Source organism: Podarcis cretensis (genome assembly GCF_951804945.1).
Source record: "Podarcis cretensis genome assembly, chromosome: 5".
Taxonomy (NCBI): Eukaryota; Metazoa; Chordata; class Lepidosauria; order Squamata; family Lacertidae; genus Podarcis; species Podarcis cretensis.
In genome coordinates, this window is record NC_137174.1 from 82417917 (window position 1) to 82437869 (window position 19953).

Below are 19953 nucleotides of genomic sequence, written 5' to 3' on the forward strand. Positions count from 1 at the left end.
TACGACACTACCAGGAACTGTGAGAAGGCCCGCGCCAGCTAATTATGGCCTGCAAACCGCCATTTTCCATAACAGGGATTTGGCAGCGAGACATTTATTGAAAGCACAAGTGTGGTTTTCAACACTCTTACTATCAAATAACATTATTTCAGCAGGTTGGATGGAAAAACCAGCCAGCCATTTGTTGTTGCTAAAGATGTTTTTTATGACAGCTCTAATTGAACAATTACAGTACTTAGATTTCAGCCTAATTGGCCCAAGGTCATTAATAAGGCAAAACTGGTTTCACCATTTCATTTCCATTAAATAAAGGATTGACACAATTTTAATTTTATTTTTTAAAAAAGGATTAACACAACATACAGTCATGTCTGTTTCCAAGGAAATATGTACAACACAGAAATGTACCACGTAAGAAATGAGTGACCTTTGGGGGCGACATGTAAATTACATTCCCAGAGAGATTCAAAATCTTCCCATAGTGCCAATGCTGAACTGTAAAATGGTTTTACAATGTTTAGAGCTACTCTGCCCTTCTAAAAGGACACAGGCAGTGTGTGGATGCTGGTTTTATGCTACATGATGTGTCCCAAGCGCAGTAGAGTTTGATACTACATGACTCCTTGAGGATCTAAAACTTGATTCACAGCGTTTTGCATCCTTTAAAAACAACAACAGTATTGCCACTTTACTGGGGATGTTGAATCTACTATCAAGTATTACCGTATTGCCCCGGATACAAGCTGCACCAAAATATAAGTTGCACCTTTAAAACTGGAGGAGGGGAAAAGAAAAAGTACCCGAATATAAGCCGCTCCATTCCTCGCAGCTCCTGGCTGCATACTGGGCGGGGGGGGGGGGAGCCGCGCTGCGTTGCCGGCCGCCTTTCCCCTTCCTTGCTCTCTCCCTTCCCCTCCTTGGGAGAGAGGATGGGGGTCTATGCGTGGGGCGGGCACTGTTTTGCCGCACTTCTGCCGCTGTTTTGCCCACAGCAAGGTCGCAAATATAAGCCGCACTTTAACTTTTCATGGTCGGAATGTGGGGAAAAAGTGAGGCTTATGTTCAGGCCAATACGGTATTAGAAAGCTCTTAGACAAAGAGCAAGGTTGTACGTACATTCAACGAGCATTTTTTAAATAAAAAAAGTCAAAGTGTGGTGTTGAATGCAGAATACTCATCTTCCTGAGAGTCTCACTCTTTTCAGAAAGGTAAGTTTCTAGTCCCCATTGCTATAAAAAATATAGTTTGCAAGGAACAACTGCTAAAATGTCCGACGCCAGAGAAATGGTTGGATATTTCAAGTCTTTCTCAGGGTAGAGCTTCAGTGACCTGCACTGCTTGCTTACCCATCACCACCCTATGGCTAATAAAACCAGCTTATATAAAACAGCTAAATAGAATGTAAGCAAATTTGCTATGTTTGATTACGTATAAAGGTCTCAGAATCCAGCTTTTCTTGGTACATAATTTTTTCAATAGTGTGACATGTTGGGGAAGAGAGTTGCCTATGTATTTTGCCAAGCTGCACTTCCTACTCCCCTCAACAACAACAAAAAACACACCGGGAGCTGACTGTGAGGTCTGTTGTGCCTGTCAGTCCACATATACCTGAAAGCGTGCCCCGCATGCCCCACAGTTACACATTGCAGAAACTAGAAACTGTAATCAAGTTGCTCATCAGAGAGCTTTTTGTCATTAACACTTTTGTCACTGAGCAACTCCTGCTAAGGTGCCCTATGTTTGCTTGGTGCGCAGTTTCAAAACCACCTGATGACTTCAATGTGGCTCAAAGCATTATACAGTGGTACCTTGGGTTACCGACGCTTCAGGTTACAGACTCCACTAACCCAGAAATAGTACCTTGGGTTAAGAACTTTGCTTCAGGATGAGAACAGAAATCGCGAGGCGGCAGCGGGAGGCCCCATTAGCTAAAGTGGTACCTCAGGTTAAGAACAGTTTCAGGTTAAGAACGGACCTCCAGAACGAATTAAGTTCTTAACCCAAGGTAAGGTAAGGTAAAGGGACCCCTGACCATTAGATCCAGTCGTGACTGACTCTGGGGTTGTGGCGCTCATCTCGCTTTACTGGCCAAGAGAGCCAGTGTACAGCTGCCAGGTCATGTGGCCAGCATGACTAAGCCGCTTCTGGCGAGCCAGAGCAGCACACAGAAACGCCATTTACCTTCCCACCAGAGTGGTACCTATTTATCTACTTGCACTTTGAGGTGCTTTCGAACTGCTAGGTTGGCAGGAGCAGGGACCAAGCAACGGGAGCTCACCCCATCGCGGGGATTCGAACCGCCGACCTTCTGATCGGCAAGTCCTAGGCTCTGCGGTTTAACCCACAGCACCACCTGTGTCCCTTAACCTGAGGTACCACTGTACATAATATGTCTAAGTGGAAGCTTTCAGTCTCTTCTCATTCCCTTCAGCAAGGGACCTTGAAAGTCTATAGCAGGAATGCTGCAGAGGGAAAGCATGAAGAACCACAGTGTGTGCAATTGCACCCATGGGGAGTGAAAAGACAAACCTGTTTGTATCTTCACAAAGGGGGTGTAGAAAAATCCCTTCTCAGGTGTGTGTCTGATGCATAACGCTGCAGAGATGGATTTAGGGCAGCACAACCAGTTCTGCCGCAGGAGAATTCCAAGCCTGGGGGAGTCACAGGGCATCGCAACTATGACGCAGTGAATTGAGCAGAATGGCAGGTGACAGGTAGAGGGCAGTGAAATTTGACCGCTGAAATGTGAAAGACCACAGTCCGTCCCTGAACTCTGGTATGAACATGGAAGACAAGATAGCGAAGATCCCAGTTAATCCAGGCAGTGCAACCCAAGAAGACCTGAGAGGGTTTTGGAAGGCATTCATTCTCCTTGCACGGGTCAAACACGCATGAAGGCCGAATCTCCAACAGCAGGGCAGGCTGGGAAGTCATGTGTAAAAAAGCAACAAGTAGCTAAGCATTTGCATGAGTTCACAGTTCCACATGCTTTTCTTCTTTCTTTCTTCTGCTCCAAAGTTTCCACAACTGGCCTATCTTTGTCACTTCATGGAAATCCTCCAGAGATTAAAACAGTTTGCAGAGAACGATGAAGTTCCTTTTCATCTTCTTTTGGAAAATGTACATGGAAGAACATTCCTGATGTTTCTTCTTTTTCAAGCTGTTTCCTCATGACTTTGCATCTGCTCTTAAAAAACCTGTAAAACAAAAATAAATGAGAATTAAGGAATTGCTTAGAATTTAAGTGTGGCGTAACAGACAGTTATTACCTCTTACAGTAGTAACAAAGTTCAGGTCCACATGTGGCATAGGCATCTGTATCCATGTGTGTCCATCCTTCGCCATATCATAAATACATTTATTTAAAATCAATTGCAAAACTGCTCCGGAAGTTGAAGGGATGGTGGTTATGGAAGAGACACTCCCCAAGTAACTGCCGTAAACATCTGTTCTCTTAACATGCTGGAAATTTGCAGGATCTACCACTCCCACAGCTTGCCCCAGGCCATTAAAATATATGTGATGCGTTTTCCATAAAGTGAAGGCACTATGGACTCAGCTACATTAGTAAAGAAAAAGTGCTTTATATGTGTTATTACATTGTGACGCCAGATGGCACTGTGGAGTCCCATCTTTTGCCAATGTGATTTCCCACTCTGAGGTTTACAACACCTTTTTTCTGAAATGTTTTTTTGATGTGTCTATATCCAGCCTTAGAAACCACTTCTGCTATCCTAAAAATATTCTGCTTCACCCTAAATATCTGAAACATCATACGCAAAGTATAAAGAGTGTTGATATTTACCTGTCAGAATTTCTAGCACATCATGGGATGCCTGGCCATTAAGACAGTCATATAAACTGCGGGCAGTTCCATTATTCTGTTCTGAATCCCTCCATTTCCGCAACATCATGCATTTATACATATTCACATCTTCTTCCTTTGCCTCAATCTGCTGGATGTCTTCGATGGATAAGCTAAGGCATTCAATGCCAATTACTTTCCAGTTTTTGCCCATCCTCTTTGCAAGAATCATCAGCTGCTGATCAGTTAGTACTGCTGAAGCTTTCGTTCCATCTAAAAGCAGAAGAATACAAATATGTTATGTTGTTATTGTTTTTACTTGGCCTGAGGGGGGAGGAATGGATATTTTAAAATTACCATCTATTTCTATTCTTGAAGAAGAAAGGAGAGCATTCAAATATAACATGGGGTGTTCCTTCCCATCCTAGGAAGGGGCAGCTAATCATTGACTTTTGTTTGGAAGAGACTTACACACACACACACACACACACACACACACGCACACACACAATTATCAGATCAGGAAACACAAAGAGAATGAACATGCCAGGCCTGCAACATACACATACATAATTTGATTTGTATGCCACCTTCACACTGTTCAAAGTGGCTTACAACATCATCATCATTTAGACTTGTATAACTTTTTGGTAATTTTCAGTGTCACAATGTGTTTAGGATAATGAGTTTGCCTTCTTTCCCCCTTTTCAATTTCTCTGGTTATTTAGACACATGTTGCACAATAACGTGAGAAAAGCCTGTTGGATAAGGCAAGAACCCATCTAGGTCAGCCTTCTGTTCTCATAGTGGACAAGTCAATGAGAAGCTTACAAGCAGGGCCTGACTGCAACAGCACTGTCCTGCATTTCCAGAAACATACTGCTTCCCACCATAGAGGTACAACAGGTAAAGGTAAAAGGTAAAGCACCCCTGGATGGTTAAGTCCAGTCAAAGGCAACTATGGGGTGTGACGCTCATCTCACTTTCAGGCCGAGGGAGCTGGTGTTTGTCCACAGATGGCTTTCCAGGTCATGTGGCCAGCATGACTAAATCGCTTCTGGTGCAATGGAACACCGTGACGGAAACCAGAGCACACAGAAACACTGTTTACCTTCCTGCCACAGCGGTACCTATCTATCTACTTGCACTAGTGTGCTTTCAAACTGCTAGGCTGGCAGGAGCTGGGACAGAGCAATGGGAGCTCACCCCGTCAAAGGGATTGGAACCTCTGACCTTCTGATCGGCAAGCCCAAGAGGCTCAGTAGTTTAGACCACAGCGCCACCTGCGGTACAACATAGCCATCATGGCTGGTAATCATTTATATCCTTATTCTCAATAAATTTGTCTAATCCTCTTTTAAGTGACATTGGTGGCCATCACTGCTGCTTGTGGGAGCACATTCCTTAGTTGAACCATGTAAAGAAGTACTTGTGTGAAGAAATCTTTTGTCTGGCCTGACTCTTCCAACATTCAGCATCTTTGGATGTCCCCAAGTTTTAGTATTACAAGACAGGAAGAAAAACCTTTCTGTACCCACTTTCTCTACACTGTGTGTAATTTTGTACACTTTATCTCACTTGCTGTCAGTTTTCTCTAAACTAAAAAGCCCCAAATGTTGTAACCTCCATAATTTTTGTTGGGCTTTTCTGGACCTTCTCCTGGTCTACAATATCCTTTTTGAGGTAACAGTATTCCAGGGACGTGGGTGGAGGTGTGGGTTAAACCACAGAGCCTAGGACTTGCCAATCAGAAGGTCAGCGCTTCGAATCCCCGTGACGGAGTAAGCTCTCGTTGCTCGGTCCCTGCTCCTGCCAACCTAGCAGTTCCAAAGAACGCCAAAGTGCAAGTAGATAAATAGGTACCACTCCGGCGGGAAGGTAAACGGTGTTTCCGTGTGCTGCTCTGGTTCACCAGAAGTGGCTTAGTCATGCTGGCCACATGACCCAGAAGCTGTACGCCGGCTCCCTTGGCCAATTAAAGCGAGATGAGCGCCGCAACCCCAGAGTCGGCCACGAATGGACCTAATGGTCAGGGATCCCTTTACCTTTACCTTTACAAGTATTCCAAGTGTGGTCACATTGTGTTCAAAATAAGCCATCTCTCTCATCACCCCCTTTTCTAGCATTCCATTTTCCTATAGGCTCTTTTTCAAGGCTTTTTGATACCACAAATCCACAAAAATAGGTACATCCTATCTATGGAGAACCCTATTATGATGGCAACAGTTTCTTACCACCTTTGGCATCATGAGCAATTTTCTACTGGAGTTAAAGGGTTGATTTTGTTCCTGTGACAACTAGTTCTTTATCTAGTTCAAACCTCGGTATAATGATCAACGTAATTTTTTTAAAAATATGGTTTGTTAAAATGTATTGAAATGATTGAAGAACTCCCTCTAGTGGATTCCTAAAGACACGGTAATATACAGGTTAAATTTATGCTTTCATATAGATAGCTGCATTCAAATTAGGTGTTCAGAATCTTTGTGCAAATACAAATGCATGGGTTTTCCCGCTAAAATTGTAGTTGCATTCAGGTTTAGAAAAATGTAACATTAATACCTTGCAGTATGAAAGGCTTAGAACACAGCTTGATGCTAATCTTCTTTAATTTCACAAAATCCTTTACCTGAAGTGTTGATGGCTTTTAGCCGTTTGTTACAAAGCTCATCTTCTGAAAGACTGGTGCTGGATTTTCGTCGTCTCGTGCCTAAGGAATACATGGCAAAAGACATAGTTTCAAAATAAGTAAGTTGTTGTGCTTTCTAAATAAGGATATGTGGGCTTGAATCTAAGCCACAGATGGAGGAGAGGGAAATCAAGCAACTTGTGCACTAACAAGAGTGGAATCCTGAAGAACTAAGCAAATATATTTAACAGCCCCACTGGAAACTTCTAAACAAGTCATAAGTCAATTGGGAGCTGTACATTGTACAGGAGAAGTTCCCAGCTGATTGTTTCATACATACTGCTTTATAATAACTTACTGTTAGTGGATCTTTTCTGCTTATTGTTATTCTGGTTATGTAGGATCCAGTCACCTGTTAAATAGAAATGTTTTCAAAAGAAAATTAAGGCCTGCTGTATCGCGTAATTGGCAGTGCAAATGAATATGCCACAATTCTCACAAAGAAGAAGTATTAATCTGTTCCCCCCGCTTCTCAGTAAAGCACAAATAAAATAAATCAAAGGACTTTTTACAATTATCTTTGCTCTATGGCTTTTAGCCACAAAAGAAGCTGCATCTCACTGACTGTATTATAAGTAAGTGACAAGTTAAAAAAAAAAAAGAATGCCCAACCTTAAAAGTAACACTCTCTGCAAACCCAAACAGAAGGTCGTGTAGGGCTTTTGGAGGACATTCAAAACCATTTGATCACATGGAATCAGGAAAAAAATCAGGTGGTCAGTGCCCCTACACCTAGAGACTGCCTTGTGCAGCTTGTTATGCTTAGCATAGCATGCAAGTAATTATGGGAGGGTTTCTGTTGAGAACCATAGGAGCTGTCCATCCTGAACAGACAGCTAATTAACATATGAAGCTGGTGGGACCTATCACCTGGAAATTTGGATTTGGAGAGAAGCATCATCATACGTGTAAATTCAGTAATTTGAAAATGCATCATCCATAGAAGAAGAAGAGTTTGGATTTGATATTCCGCTTTATCACTACACTAAGGAGTCTCAAAGCAGCTAACAATCTCCTCTCCCTTCCTCCCCAACAACAAACACTATGTGAGGTGAGTGAGGCTGAGAGACTTCAGAGAAGTGTGACTAGCCACCGCAGCTGCATGTGGAGGAACGGAGACGCAAACCTGGTTCACCAGATTACGAGTCCACCGCTCTTAACCACTACACCATACTGGCTCATGTGCGAGTCCATACTATTCATGGTGAACTGTTTTGATAGCTTTGGATCAGGCATCCCCAGCCTGCGGCCCTCCAGATGTTTTTGCCTACAACTCCCATGAACCCTAGCTAGCAGGACCAGTGGTCAGGGATGATGGGAACTGCAGTCCAAAACATCTGGAGGGGCGGAAGGTTGGGGGTGCCTGCTTTGGATAGTAGCGATTACAGAAAAATAGGGACCTGGAAGCTTGCTTTTGACTGAAACTGGATTCTGTTTGGGGAATTAAATGATGTGGTAATAACTGCCACTGCATGAGAACCAAATGACAGTAAAATGAGAGTAATGTGCTGTCAGAGCTGCCCCTGACATGTGCTTTTGGTTCCACACGCGCTACATCTTTCAACTACTGAAGGAGTAAACAGAATGCTGGGGCATGAGTGTCAATATGGCCAATAATTGCATAGATTCATTTAAATTTGTATACACTGGTACCTTGTTCTCGAACTTAATCTGTTCTGGGCGTCTGTTCAACCCCTGAAACCGTTTGACAACCAAGGCACAGCTTCCGATTGGCTGCAGGAACTTTCTGCACTCAAGCGGAAGCCGCATTGGACTTTGGCTTCCGAAAAACGTTTGCAAACTGAAACACTTCTGGGTTTGTGGCGTTCGGGAGCCTATTTGTTTGGGAGCCAAGCTGTTTGAGTACTAAGGTACTGCTGTATTGGTTATATAATTTAGAAAGATGGGGAAATGTACACAATGCAGGAGGAAACAAATTAAACAATGCTTTAAAAATATTGTATATCTAAAGCATTTGCCTATTCAAAATAATATCCTCCCACTGATATTTTTATTTGTTGTTGATAGAAAACAGAAATAACAATATATGCTTCCACTTTTCTTTTTTGCAGAGTTGCTCCCTTAAACTCATACTTCAGACTAGTCTCTAAACTCTTCCCAAGTTTGGTGATTGGGGGAGAAAGTAGACTGCATTAACGTCAGCGTACTTTCATCACATGCCATATTTTTGCCCGATATTCTTTTTTCTTGAATCTGCTGTTTCACACAACCCAATTTCTCTAGTTCTGCAATGTTTTGGAGGGCAGCTTTCTTATCAGAAGAAGGAAAAAGAACCTCTATGTTTGTGAGTGGGACCGTGACCAGAATATGCATAGTCTCATTTGGATTGCGGCCAAATATGTTGGCTGCAATTCATTATTGAGGCTCTATGTACATTTACTTGGGAGTGTAACATGAGACTGAACTGTAAATCAGGTTATTTGTTCACTTTTAAAATTTATACCCTGCTTTCTACCACATCTGAAAAATGCAAATAAGAAAAACAACAACATGCAATATACTGTACAAAAAATGAAACAGATGTAAACATCAGTGAAGTCCCAAATAAATCAAACACTGTTAAGTGCACATACTGTGTACTGAATTGTGTCTAAGGAAAACTCACATTCTCGTAGCTTTGCTTTCCACACCGTTTCTTCTGACTCCACATCCATCAAAGATAACACAAGTTCTGTTGGTTGTTCTAAATATACCTCAAAGAAATGTTTCTGTGCTAGCGTAGAGTCATCAACAAACTCCATTTCCTAGAAAGTGAATATCAGAATACTGAAAACCCATTTGTCAAAGCAAAAAGTTTGTTTTCCTAGCTAAGCTTTTATATAATGCATGTATACAATGTCACAACGTGTCAGGAACACTGCACAAATGACAATTATCATCATCTTTTAGACAAGGACATGCATCTTGACAATCCGATTATAGAAGAATAAAGAACATACCTCAGGGTTTATGTCAGCTTCTGGGACACTAGTTAATTTGTATTTCTTCCCAACTTGGAGTAATTTATGACAAGGGGGTTTCTCAATTTTAATGAATCTATTGGAAGAGCGCTGTATGGTTTTTGACACATCCTAAAATTAAAACAGATCTTTTTTTAAAATCATGATTGCCTAAGTCAAGAAATCAAAGACCTACTTAGACTTGTTGGAGATTTTGTCTATATATTAAACGTCTTTCATCTACTGAGAAATTGCGGTTCCCTCCCTCGCTTTCTAACAAATGAAATACAACAATCATGTGATTCTTACGACAATTACTAGGATGATTCACCAAGCAATTTCTGCAGTACTCAGCTGAATATCCTGTTGTAGCAACTGGAACCCTAATGGTTCTCCTGGCTGCACACACACCCCCAACTCACTGGGAGGGAAAGCGGGTTTTTGAGATCTGGGGCTCTAGCTGCCAGACAGGAGGGGTTGAATGACAGCCTTCTTTCCTCATCCAGTGTCCAATTGAATCCAGTGTTCCTATAGGCTCTTCCCCTGCAAGTTCCACCTTGACCTACTTCGCCTCCTGAACGGCCACCAGGTCCTTCTTACTTGCTAGAACTTTTTATTTCATGAGTTGACAGCTCCAGTGGGCACTGGAATACAGTCATACCTCGGGTTACAGACGCTTCAGGTTGTGTTTTTTCAGGTTACGGACCACCGAAACCCGGAAGTACCGGAACGGGTTACTTCCGGGTTTTGACAGTCGTGCATGCGCAGAAGCGCCGAATCGCAACCTGCGTGTGAGCAGACGCGCAGCTGCGGGTTGCGAACTCCGCGGGTTGCGAACGTGCATCCGCATGGATCACATCTGCAACCCGAGCGTCCACTGTACAGGAAAATGCCATGCTGGCAGCAAAGAAACTGATTTAGACATCACCCAAAAGTTGATCTTACCTTTATAAATGAGCTGTTGTTGCCAGCTACATACACATGGAATTTCAAGGAAGGGTGGTCATTGACAACTTTGTATAAAATAACAACCCCATGGTAACACACTGGATCGTATTTCTCAATAACTGGGCCCACAGGGGACAGGGAGCTCACACGCCATTTGACATGTGTGGTTGAGTGATCAGCAGAACGCTCAAATTCTGGGCCGTTGCTTTTGAAATGGAACACGTTGAAGGTCATGTCAGAGGAATGATCTGCAGAGAAACATCGAACGCTTTTTAACGCTTCCTAAAAGCAGAGTAAGTGCCCCAGCAGATAGACAAATATGTTTAAATTCACTGAGCAAGTCTTACCATTCAGGCAGAGGGCGTGTGGAAACTGAATGGAAGTAAGAACAGAGGGTGATTTGCACTTGACGTCAAATATGGGGCCCACGACAATCCAGGGATCTTTAAGGTAAACAGCATACTTGGTCCAAGACAAAAGGGAATACTCAATGACTGTGGCTTTGGTTACTTCGAAGATCAACCCAGTGATTGTACACTGATAAATTCCTTCGTCGTCCAACTTCAACCTGCGTATGTGATACATAAAGTGTAGTTTTCAGTACGTGATACAGCATAAAGGTAAAGGGAACCCAGTCGCGGACGACTCTGACAAACGGGGATAATATATGCATGTGCTTCCTCTGCATTTTCTTGTCCTTCCAAGGACATGTGAAAAATACATTTATATACAGTCATACCTCGGGTTGAATGTGCTTTGGGTTGAGCGCGTTCAAGTTGCGCTCCGTGGCAACCCAGAAGTAACGGAGCACGTTACTTTTGGGTTTCACTGCTCGCGCATGCGCAGATTCTCAAAATGATGTCATGCTCCCCTTCCTCTTTTCGTGTACCCTCCAAAATTTGCTCTGCGGAGGAGGTCAGGGGTACCCCCAGAACAGCACACAGGCACGGGGAGAAAGGAGGACTGCTTCGTTTGGAAAGCTGTTGTGCTTGCAGAGACAGAACGACTGGAAGAATGCAACATTTATTTCCACCCTGTAGGTCCCATTCTGCTCTTCCACTTCCTTTACTGCACAATAGTAGACAAGTGCGCATTCAGATTTGCCAAATATATGTCTGTGTACTGTGTAATCATGCAAAATAATAATAATAATAATACAAAGACATTTTTTAGGATGTAATTTTCAATTATATTGACCAAAACTTACCAGAATCGTCCTCTAGAAAGCTTTCTGGGAGCTACTTGTTCATGTTGGTTCTTTATATTAAAATAAAAATAAAAATGGGAAAAGTGAATTAGTAGGATATTAGTATTGGATTTATGAAACGACTTTTAACACTAGTCCATATCTGGATTAAAAAAAAACACCTACTTGTGGGATCTTACAGCGTTCACAGTGTCGATGGGTATTAACCCCTAAATGGAAAGAGAGAGAAGTTTCTTAAACTGAAAATAGTTTAAATTGTCAGATACATGTTTTTCCTGTTATGATTTTTATTGAGTATAAATTGTACATATACATATATTCTTGATTTCTCTACAGCATAAATTCTTAACTTAATACATTATACATCTTCCCATACAAATCTTTTTCCATCTGTGATTTCACTGCAGTTTTCCTTTTACAAATCTTTTTCTTAGTGTGTTATTTACTCTTTATTTCATTTAATTCTCCCAATTCTTTCTCTTTCCATTATACTCTTTACAAGATTTAGTCAAAACATAACCAGGATATAGCTTGAGAACAATATTTTTTTCATGTAATCTCTTACACATAACCAATCCTTTTTGGCTAGGTTGGCCTCTAATTATCTCTGTCATTCTTGCTAACTCCTTCCTGCCACTCACCATCTGGCCTGGGGCGGGGCCTGAAGCCTCACAGGGACTGCTGTGCTCTGCTGCCCAGGAGGACTCTCCTGTGTGAGTGTCTGGGGGCCCTGCTCCTTCCTGCCACTCACCACCTGGCCCAGGGCAGGGCCTGACGGGCCTCACTAGGACAGTTGCTGTTACTGCTGGAGGGGTGCAGACTGCTTTTAAAATGTTTTAAAATTTTTCTTTTGAATTTTTTGTATGTGGGGGGGTGGGGGTGGGGTGGATGTTTATTGGGCCTGGGAATTTGTTTGATTTTATGTTTTTGTAATTTTTACTGTTTTTTGTTTGTATTGTTTTATTGGTTTTTGTTGTTGTTTTTTAAGGTATTATTTTGTTCTTAAGGGGAGGGGTCAGGGCTTCCGGGGAGTGGGCCCCAGCCCACAAAATGGCTGGGGCATGTTCCACAGGGGGGGATGCACTGGGACAACCCATCTCAGTGACCATGTCATTACAGAGGAGGCAGGTTTAGTCGTTGTCTGAGGACTATCCCTGCCTCCGGGTCTGGTCCTGACCGGATGGATACTAGAATCAGCAAGGGATACCCACATGACCTGAAGGTGCTGCTGTGCAATGCCAGGTCAATGATTCATAAAACCACTGCCATCCATGACTTGATCTGTTGGGATTCAGAACTTACAGGGTTAAGATGTTCTGTGACGCCTCACATTCTGACGTGTAATTTGGAAGGTGGGAGGAGTTTTGCCTTACTTGTCTCTGTGTTTTCGAGAGAGACAGAAGCCATTAGCCATGAGTGCTAGAAGTCCGGGAGAGTTTATCTGAGAAATGCTGAGTTGTAAATATTCTGCTGTAATAAAAGACTGATAAAATGGACACACAAACGTTTCGTGTGTTTGCCTGGATCTAAGCAAGCAACAGTTTTTTCCGCTGTGTTTTTACTCTGCAAGGCGAAACCGGAGAGAAGCAGATCGGCGCAGCTTGGCTGAGGAGCGTGCCGGACCGCTATAAATTGCAGCTAATTGGGGTCGTAAACCAATTAAGCTTCATTATCTAACATCTAATGGATGGAGGACTTGACCTGGCATGTGTAACAGAGACTTGGTTGGATGAAGCAGATGGGCCTGTCCTTGCCGCTTGTCCACCAGGTTTCTCTTACGCACAGCAACCCAGGTCATGTGGGTGGGGAGGGGGGGTTGCAGTGATTTTTAGGAAGTCATTAGTTTGCACCAGGCGTCCTATTGGGAAGACCCAGTTTTCCGAGTGCATGTTCTGGAAGTTGGGCAATAGGGGCAGTACAGGATTCCTTTTGGTGTACTGACCTCCCCGCTGCACCAAGGATTCCCTGCCCGAGCTGCTTCAGGTCGTGGCGGATGTTCTCCTGGAGACACCTAGCTTGGTTGTCCTAGGGGATTTTAACATCCATGCTGACACGACCTTACAAGGGGCTGCTCGGGACTTCATGGAAAGCATGGCCTCCATGGGGCTGTCCCTGAATAAGTCTGGCCCAACCCATAGCCGCGAACATGCCTTGGACCTGGTGTTTACCTCTATGGATGTTGGTGATCTGACACTAAGTAAAAGCAAAATGAAAGAAGTGCCATGGTCAGATCACTTCCTGGTGCAACTGGACTTCTCTACAACCCATCACCTCTGCAGGGAGGTGGGACCGATTCGGATGGTCCGCCCCCGCCACTTAATGGATCCAAATGGTTTCCAGAGAGTGGTAGGGGAGGCTTTATCCCATGTTGATGGCCTTTCAGCCGATTCCCTGGTGGCCCGCTGAAATGTGGAGTTAACCAGGGCTATTGACTGTTTGGCTCCGAAGCGCCCTCTCCGATTGCATGGAGCCCGGACAGCCCCGTGGTTTTCCACGGATCTGAGGGCAATGAAACAATCGTTGAGACGGCTAGAGCGCCGGTGGCGGATAACTCATTCCGAATCTGACCGGACACAGGTTAGAGCTCAACGTCGAGCCTACCAAGTGGCGATAGCGACAGCGAAGACTTTCTTCGCCGCCTCTATTGCATCTGCAGAAAACAGCAGCAGGAGACTTTTTCAGGTGGTTCACAATTTAGCGGAACCACCTGCGACATCGGGGCCCAGTACGGCCCACATGATCTCCTGCAATGATTTCGCAAAGTTTTTTGCAGATAAAATCGCTCAGATTCGGGAAGAAGTAGACTCCACCGTGGGAGCAGGGCCAGGGCGGGAGAGTGCTAGAGTCCTGTCTAGTCAAGTTGTGTGGGATCAATTCCAATCTGTTACCTCCGAGGATGTGGACAGGCTGCTTGGACGAGTGAAGCCAACCACCTGTCTCCTGGATCCTTGCCCATCCTGGCTTATAAAAGCTAGCCGGGAAGGACTGGGCGATGGGCTTCGTGGGGTATGATGATGATGATTATTATTATTATAAATATTCACAAAATTTGTGAGTTGCCACTCTTCCTCTTTGCTATTAGCATTCTTGCCACCATTGTGCCGTATAAAAATACTTTCTTTTTTCCGCTTGGGGATGTTGATATTCATAATTCCCAGGAGGAAGAAAGGGGTCAACTTAAATTTTAAAAAGTTCGAGGAAATTAGACAGTTATACACAGATTGGTTTCAGTACCATCAGTTGAATGAGGTGTTCAAATCAGACATTAAAATCGGGTTCAAAAAAGAAATCTCAGAAATAGAAAAAGAATTACTACAAAATAATAGGAAATTGTTATCAAAGACTTACAAAGTATTATTGGATTGGGAGTTAAAAGATGAGGAGATAAAAGAGGCAATGGTAAAATGAGCAATGGATTTTGGTTACCCAATACAGATGGAACACTGGAAAAGGTTCTGGCAAAAGGATATCAAGTTCACGGCATGTTACACAATTAAAGAAAATTATTTAAAAATGTTATATAGGTTGTATATGACCCCTAGTAAACTGGAAAAATTTGCAAATCGAAATCGAACAAATGTGGAGGCATAACAATGAGGAAGGAATGATGTTACATATGTGGTGGGGGTGCAACAAAATTTAAAAAAATTGGAACTCTGTCTACGATGAATGGAAAAGAATGCTTAAAATCACATTCAGAGGGAAACCAGAAGCCTTCCTCCTGTCAGATATATGTTATTTTTTAAAGAAAAGTATTATACCTGATTCAACACAATGCAACGGCGGTTCTTCTTTCATTTTCAGATCCTCATCTATAAAACAAACAAAAAATCCTGCATCTTTGATTTGTTTCTGTACATTATTATTTGGAATGAATCATAAACTGAAGCAAGACTTCTCCGCAGATATCTAAAGATGACATTCTGAATGACACCGTGGCTATTTGAAGGCTCCTTTGGTTTTAAAATTTGCATTTTATCATATTACACTTTTTATTCATCATATATCTTTCAACATTCTGGACAAAAATCTGTTCAAATCTGCTTGTGCCACAGGGATGAAGCTTCACTATTCATATTTGATAATACTGTATAGTGCTTATTCTTGCAGCATTACTATTAGTATATGTTATCTATTCCCCAACAGTGGAACCTGGCATCATTAATTACACCTCACCAGGCTAAAGTGCTTCTGCTCATCTAAGCTGGCTGTGAGTCCTGGAAGACCTGCTCCTGCCTTGCAGGCCTTTTTCAACCTGGCCTGGGAGGGCAGGGCCTAGACTGACTCCAGCTACAAAAGCTGATGCTGCTGAAGAGGCCAGAGACTTTCTTAGTCAGGCTTCCTCAACCTCAGCAGTCCAGATGTTTTTGGCCTACAACTCCCATGATCCCTAGCTAGCAGGACCAGTGGTCAGGGATGATGGGAATTGTAATGGTTATAAGGGGTTACTTGTGCATAAGTTGTCGTTACTTTCGGCTAGATTGCCTGGCTAACCATGCCTCGGCTGACAGCCCTTCACTCCGTGGCCGTTCAGTCGCTTGCAGAATCCGTCAGTGGGCGTTTCTTGAACCTCTTCCAGCATAGAAGTTGTTTGACGCCAAGTCTCCACCTACTCTCCCTGCACGGAACTCTTCTGCGCAAGGAAGGGGTGGGCAAAGGTGTGCCCGTGCTCTCTCCACTAGTTTCGGGCGAAGAGTCTTGGAGACCCCTCTCCAAATCCTCCATCTCCCTCCCTTCTCTACTGGTGTTGCGCTGAATTCCTTCCCCTCTGCTGGTCCCCTCTCCTGCATCGCTCGGGAGCCTTGCCTCCACCTCTCGCTCTGATGTCAGTTCCCTGACAGGAATTGTAGTCTCAAAACCTCTGGAGGGCCGAGGCTGAGGAAGCCTGCTCTTGGTTGTCTTTTTGTGGAGACCCAGCTCACTGAACATGAGCATCCACAGCCCCTGCCATGAACCACTATTGGCAGGATTTGCAGCTACAGCAGTAGATATGTTCTATACTTACGAGAATATTTTATTCTTTTGCTAGTTATGCTGTTTCAAATGTGCCTTTTATATTTGACTTCATTTAGTAATGCTTTCTTTTAAAATGTTTAAGATTTTTTTTTTGTTAACTTTGCTCTGCTAAATGTGCATTCTGCAACTGACATCCTCTATGGTGTTTTTTAAAAAAATGTTTATGATATTTTAGTTTCCTGTTAATTATGTTTGAATGAACGTTAATTGTCTTTAAATGTATACTTTATATTTGAATTTCTTCAGTAATGCTTTATTCTGGGGTGTTTTTTTTTTGATGTTTTAATGTGGGTTGTAAACTGCTTTGAGTCCCCCCCTTAAAAATAAAAAGCAATATAGAAATGAAATGAAATGATGATGATGATGATGATGAAGAAGTAACAGAGCCTATGTCTATAACCCTCCATTTTGGTGATTTCTTAGAGGTCACATATCATATTATGGGAAATTCTGAGTCCTGTACTACAAAAAAAAAGTGTGCAGAATTGTTTGTATACCTTCCTCTACTGGTATCCCACACAGCCTTAGAAATATATCATGACTGCCATTCTATAATTCTTTACTGATCAGTTTAATTAAAAAAGGTAAAAAAAGGTAAAGGACCCCTGGACAGTTAAGTCCAGTCAAAGGCGACTGTGGGCTTGTGGCACTCATCTTGCTTTCAGGCCAAGGGAGCCAGCATTTGTCCATAGACAGCTTTTTGGGTCATGTGGTCAGCATGACTAAACCACTTCTAGCACAATGGAACACAGTGATGGAAACCAGGATGCATGGAAACGCCGTTTACCTTCCTGCTAAAGCAGTACCTATTTATCTACTTGCACTGGCATGCTTTCGAACTGCTAGGTTGGCAGGAGCAGGGACCGAGCAACGGGAGCTCACCCCGTCACAGGGATTCGAACCGCCGACCTTCCAATCAGCAAGCCCAAGAGGCTCAGTGGTTGAGACCACAGTGCCACCTGCTCCCCACGATCAGTTTTAACAGTGTAGTAAGCACTACTCATACTCAGTGCTACTCATACCCAGCAAGGTACATTACAATTCACAGCAACAATAGCTAGTTCAGGACCCACCCTATGCTTGTAACTGTAATTTGTTCTAAACTGTTTTTATTTATTTTTTAAAAAATGCTGTAAACTGCTGTAGGACCTTTTGGTGCAGAGCAAGTGAGAAATCAAATAATCAATTTCAAACTGAAACAAAAACAAATGAGAACAGAAAAGATTTATGGATTTTTGATGGAATTAGCAGCTGTCCTTCTAAGGTCTTTATTGGACTAAATTTCAGTGTGTTGTGGCATCACTGAAAAGAATGTGTAAATACATGCAAAAAACTAGCACCCCTCATTCTTACCTCAGGTAAAACGTTATTATTTGTAATGCCTGCATACATAAATATTTGCAACACATATTTGTATGAAAGCTTTGTTTGTATTTGTATATTTAAGAAATAAGATGCATGATCCCCCATGCCTGATAATTATCCAGACCTGAATATAGAGGTTCTGTTTAGACACCATGGCTAGTAGCACTGAGGTCCTCCATTTTTCCTTAATCTTGTCATGTATTTACCTGTAGGGCCACAGTGCTTTATGAAAGGGTATTCTTCAATTTTTTTGTACATTCAATAATGGCCATATACAATGGTCTCAGCTAAATTTTCAATAAGAATCGTCCTTAAACTACTTCATGTCCCGCTTAACATGAACACTCAAAAGTCACTCACTCCCATCTATGCACATGGCTTTTACTACCTTGCAAGAATCCTCTTATAGATCTTTCTCAAAGTAAGGATAAAAATTTAAAAAGCACTCACTTGGTTCATTTAGATCTGCCTCATCTGTATCTGTAAATGAAAAGGCCTCATTAAACATAAACTGCAGTGTCCATTTGTTTAAAATATAAATAAGTGCAGGGATATTAACAACAAAATACATTTGCCAGTTACTGTGAGGAGCCACTTCCTCCCATTGTTTTCCTGGTCATCCTGTTTTGCCACATTTGTTGTCAACTTCTAAGCATATTTATGGCCTGCTGTTGCTGTGACTACCTGCTAAATACCAATATTTAACAAATACAATGTCATGTTTGCCTTCTTCCCCCTTTTTCTCTTTACTGATAAATAGCCACACACGCACAAAATGCAGCAAAAGGAATGCCCAGTGAAAGGCAAGCAGGTGGCTTAAATTCATACCTGGTGGCTGTCATTTCAATAATTTAAGATGTATTTTAAAGAGACATTAAGGGAATATAAACAAGTGTGATCTACAACAAAGTGTTGCAGCATGGGGTGCTCCCACCAAGGTTCCAGCCAGCCAGGTAGCTGCTGTTGTCTGGTATCATCCATTCCATTTCTCTCCCCCCCCCCCATCCAGTAGGGGATGGTGTGGCAGGGATGCCACTGAACAATTGTGGGGGAGAGTGTTCTTCCCGGGGGGGGTTCCCTCCGACCTTTAATACGTTCCTCTCATATGTGAATGGTGCTGTTTCAGTTATATAAAGATTCACACTAGAAAATAAATTCATTGTTAATATATAGAATAGGTATGATTCAATTACTGACCAGATTTGCTTTCAGAGCTGCTTTCCGAGTCGCTTTGGGAACTGTCGTTACCTTGACAAAATGAAAATCTATTTAGCCTTGGCAATTTTGAAACAATGATTTAACATTAAGCTTTACTTTTTAAATGGTGCAGTTAAGACCACAACACATACTAATACTAATACTGATAACACATAATAATAATAATAATAATAATAATAACAGTAGTAGTAGTAGTAGTAGTTTGATCTGCAGGCATGTCCAAAGTCTGTTTTGGGGGTCTAATCCAGCCCCCCTGGGGCAGTTTATTTATTGGGCTCAAACCCTAAAAAAAGGTCAACAAGTTCAATCCTAGAAATAACTCAGCAACTTTGGGGTAAAACCGTTAAAAAAGTTCAACAACTTCAACCCTAAAAAAAGGTCAAAAACTTTGGTCGCCCCCCATGCACATTCACTTCATCACATCTGGCCCTCTTTGAAAAAAGTTTGGGCACCCCTGTTATACTGTAACACAACCCCAATACACTGTAGTACCACTCTACAAAAAGTATTCTACCAGCTCTTCTGAAAGAGGTTGTAGAATAAGACCTGCACCAGCAGCTGGTACAGTGGTGCCCCGCAAGACGGAAAACCCGCTAGACGAAAGGGTTTTCCGTTTTGGAGGTGCTTCGCAAAACGAATTTCCCTATGGGCTTGCTTCGCAAGACGAAATGTCTTGCGAGTTTTTCCGACTTTTTTCCCCTTCCCCCCCCCTTTTTCTAAACTGCTAAGCCAATTATCAGCTGAT

The 19953-nt window shown here is 42.6% G+C and overlaps 1 protein-coding gene across 1 annotated transcript in view; it reads right to left on the minus strand.

Moving 5' to 3' along the window:
• Window positions 1-329: 329 nt before the first annotated feature.
• Window positions 330-19953, minus strand: part of LOC307217035 (uncharacterized protein) — a 30516-nt gene continuing 10892 nt past the window's right edge. Inside the window, exons 4-16 of the mRNA XM_079978043.1 lie at window positions 19188-19238; window positions 18441-18470; window positions 15371-15421; window positions 11775-11818; window positions 11610-11659; window positions 10750-10970; window positions 10400-10650; window positions 9455-9586; window positions 9121-9259; window positions 6793-6846; window positions 6435-6515; window positions 3806-4078; window positions 330-3197 (exon numbers count right to left, since the gene is read on the minus strand). Coding sequence (XP_079834169.1) covers window positions 3169-3197; window positions 3806-4078; window positions 6435-6515; window positions 6793-6846; window positions 9121-9259; window positions 9455-9586; window positions 10400-10650; window positions 10750-10970; window positions 11610-11659; window positions 11775-11818; window positions 15371-15421; window positions 18441-18470; window positions 19188-19238 — 1406 coding nt within the window. The 3' untranslated portion in view covers window positions 330-3168. The remainder of the gene's footprint in view (window positions 3198-3805; window positions 4079-6434; window positions 6516-6792; window positions 6847-9120; window positions 9260-9454; window positions 9587-10399; window positions 10651-10749; window positions 10971-11609; window positions 11660-11774; window positions 11819-15370; window positions 15422-18440; window positions 18471-19187; window positions 19239-19953) is intronic.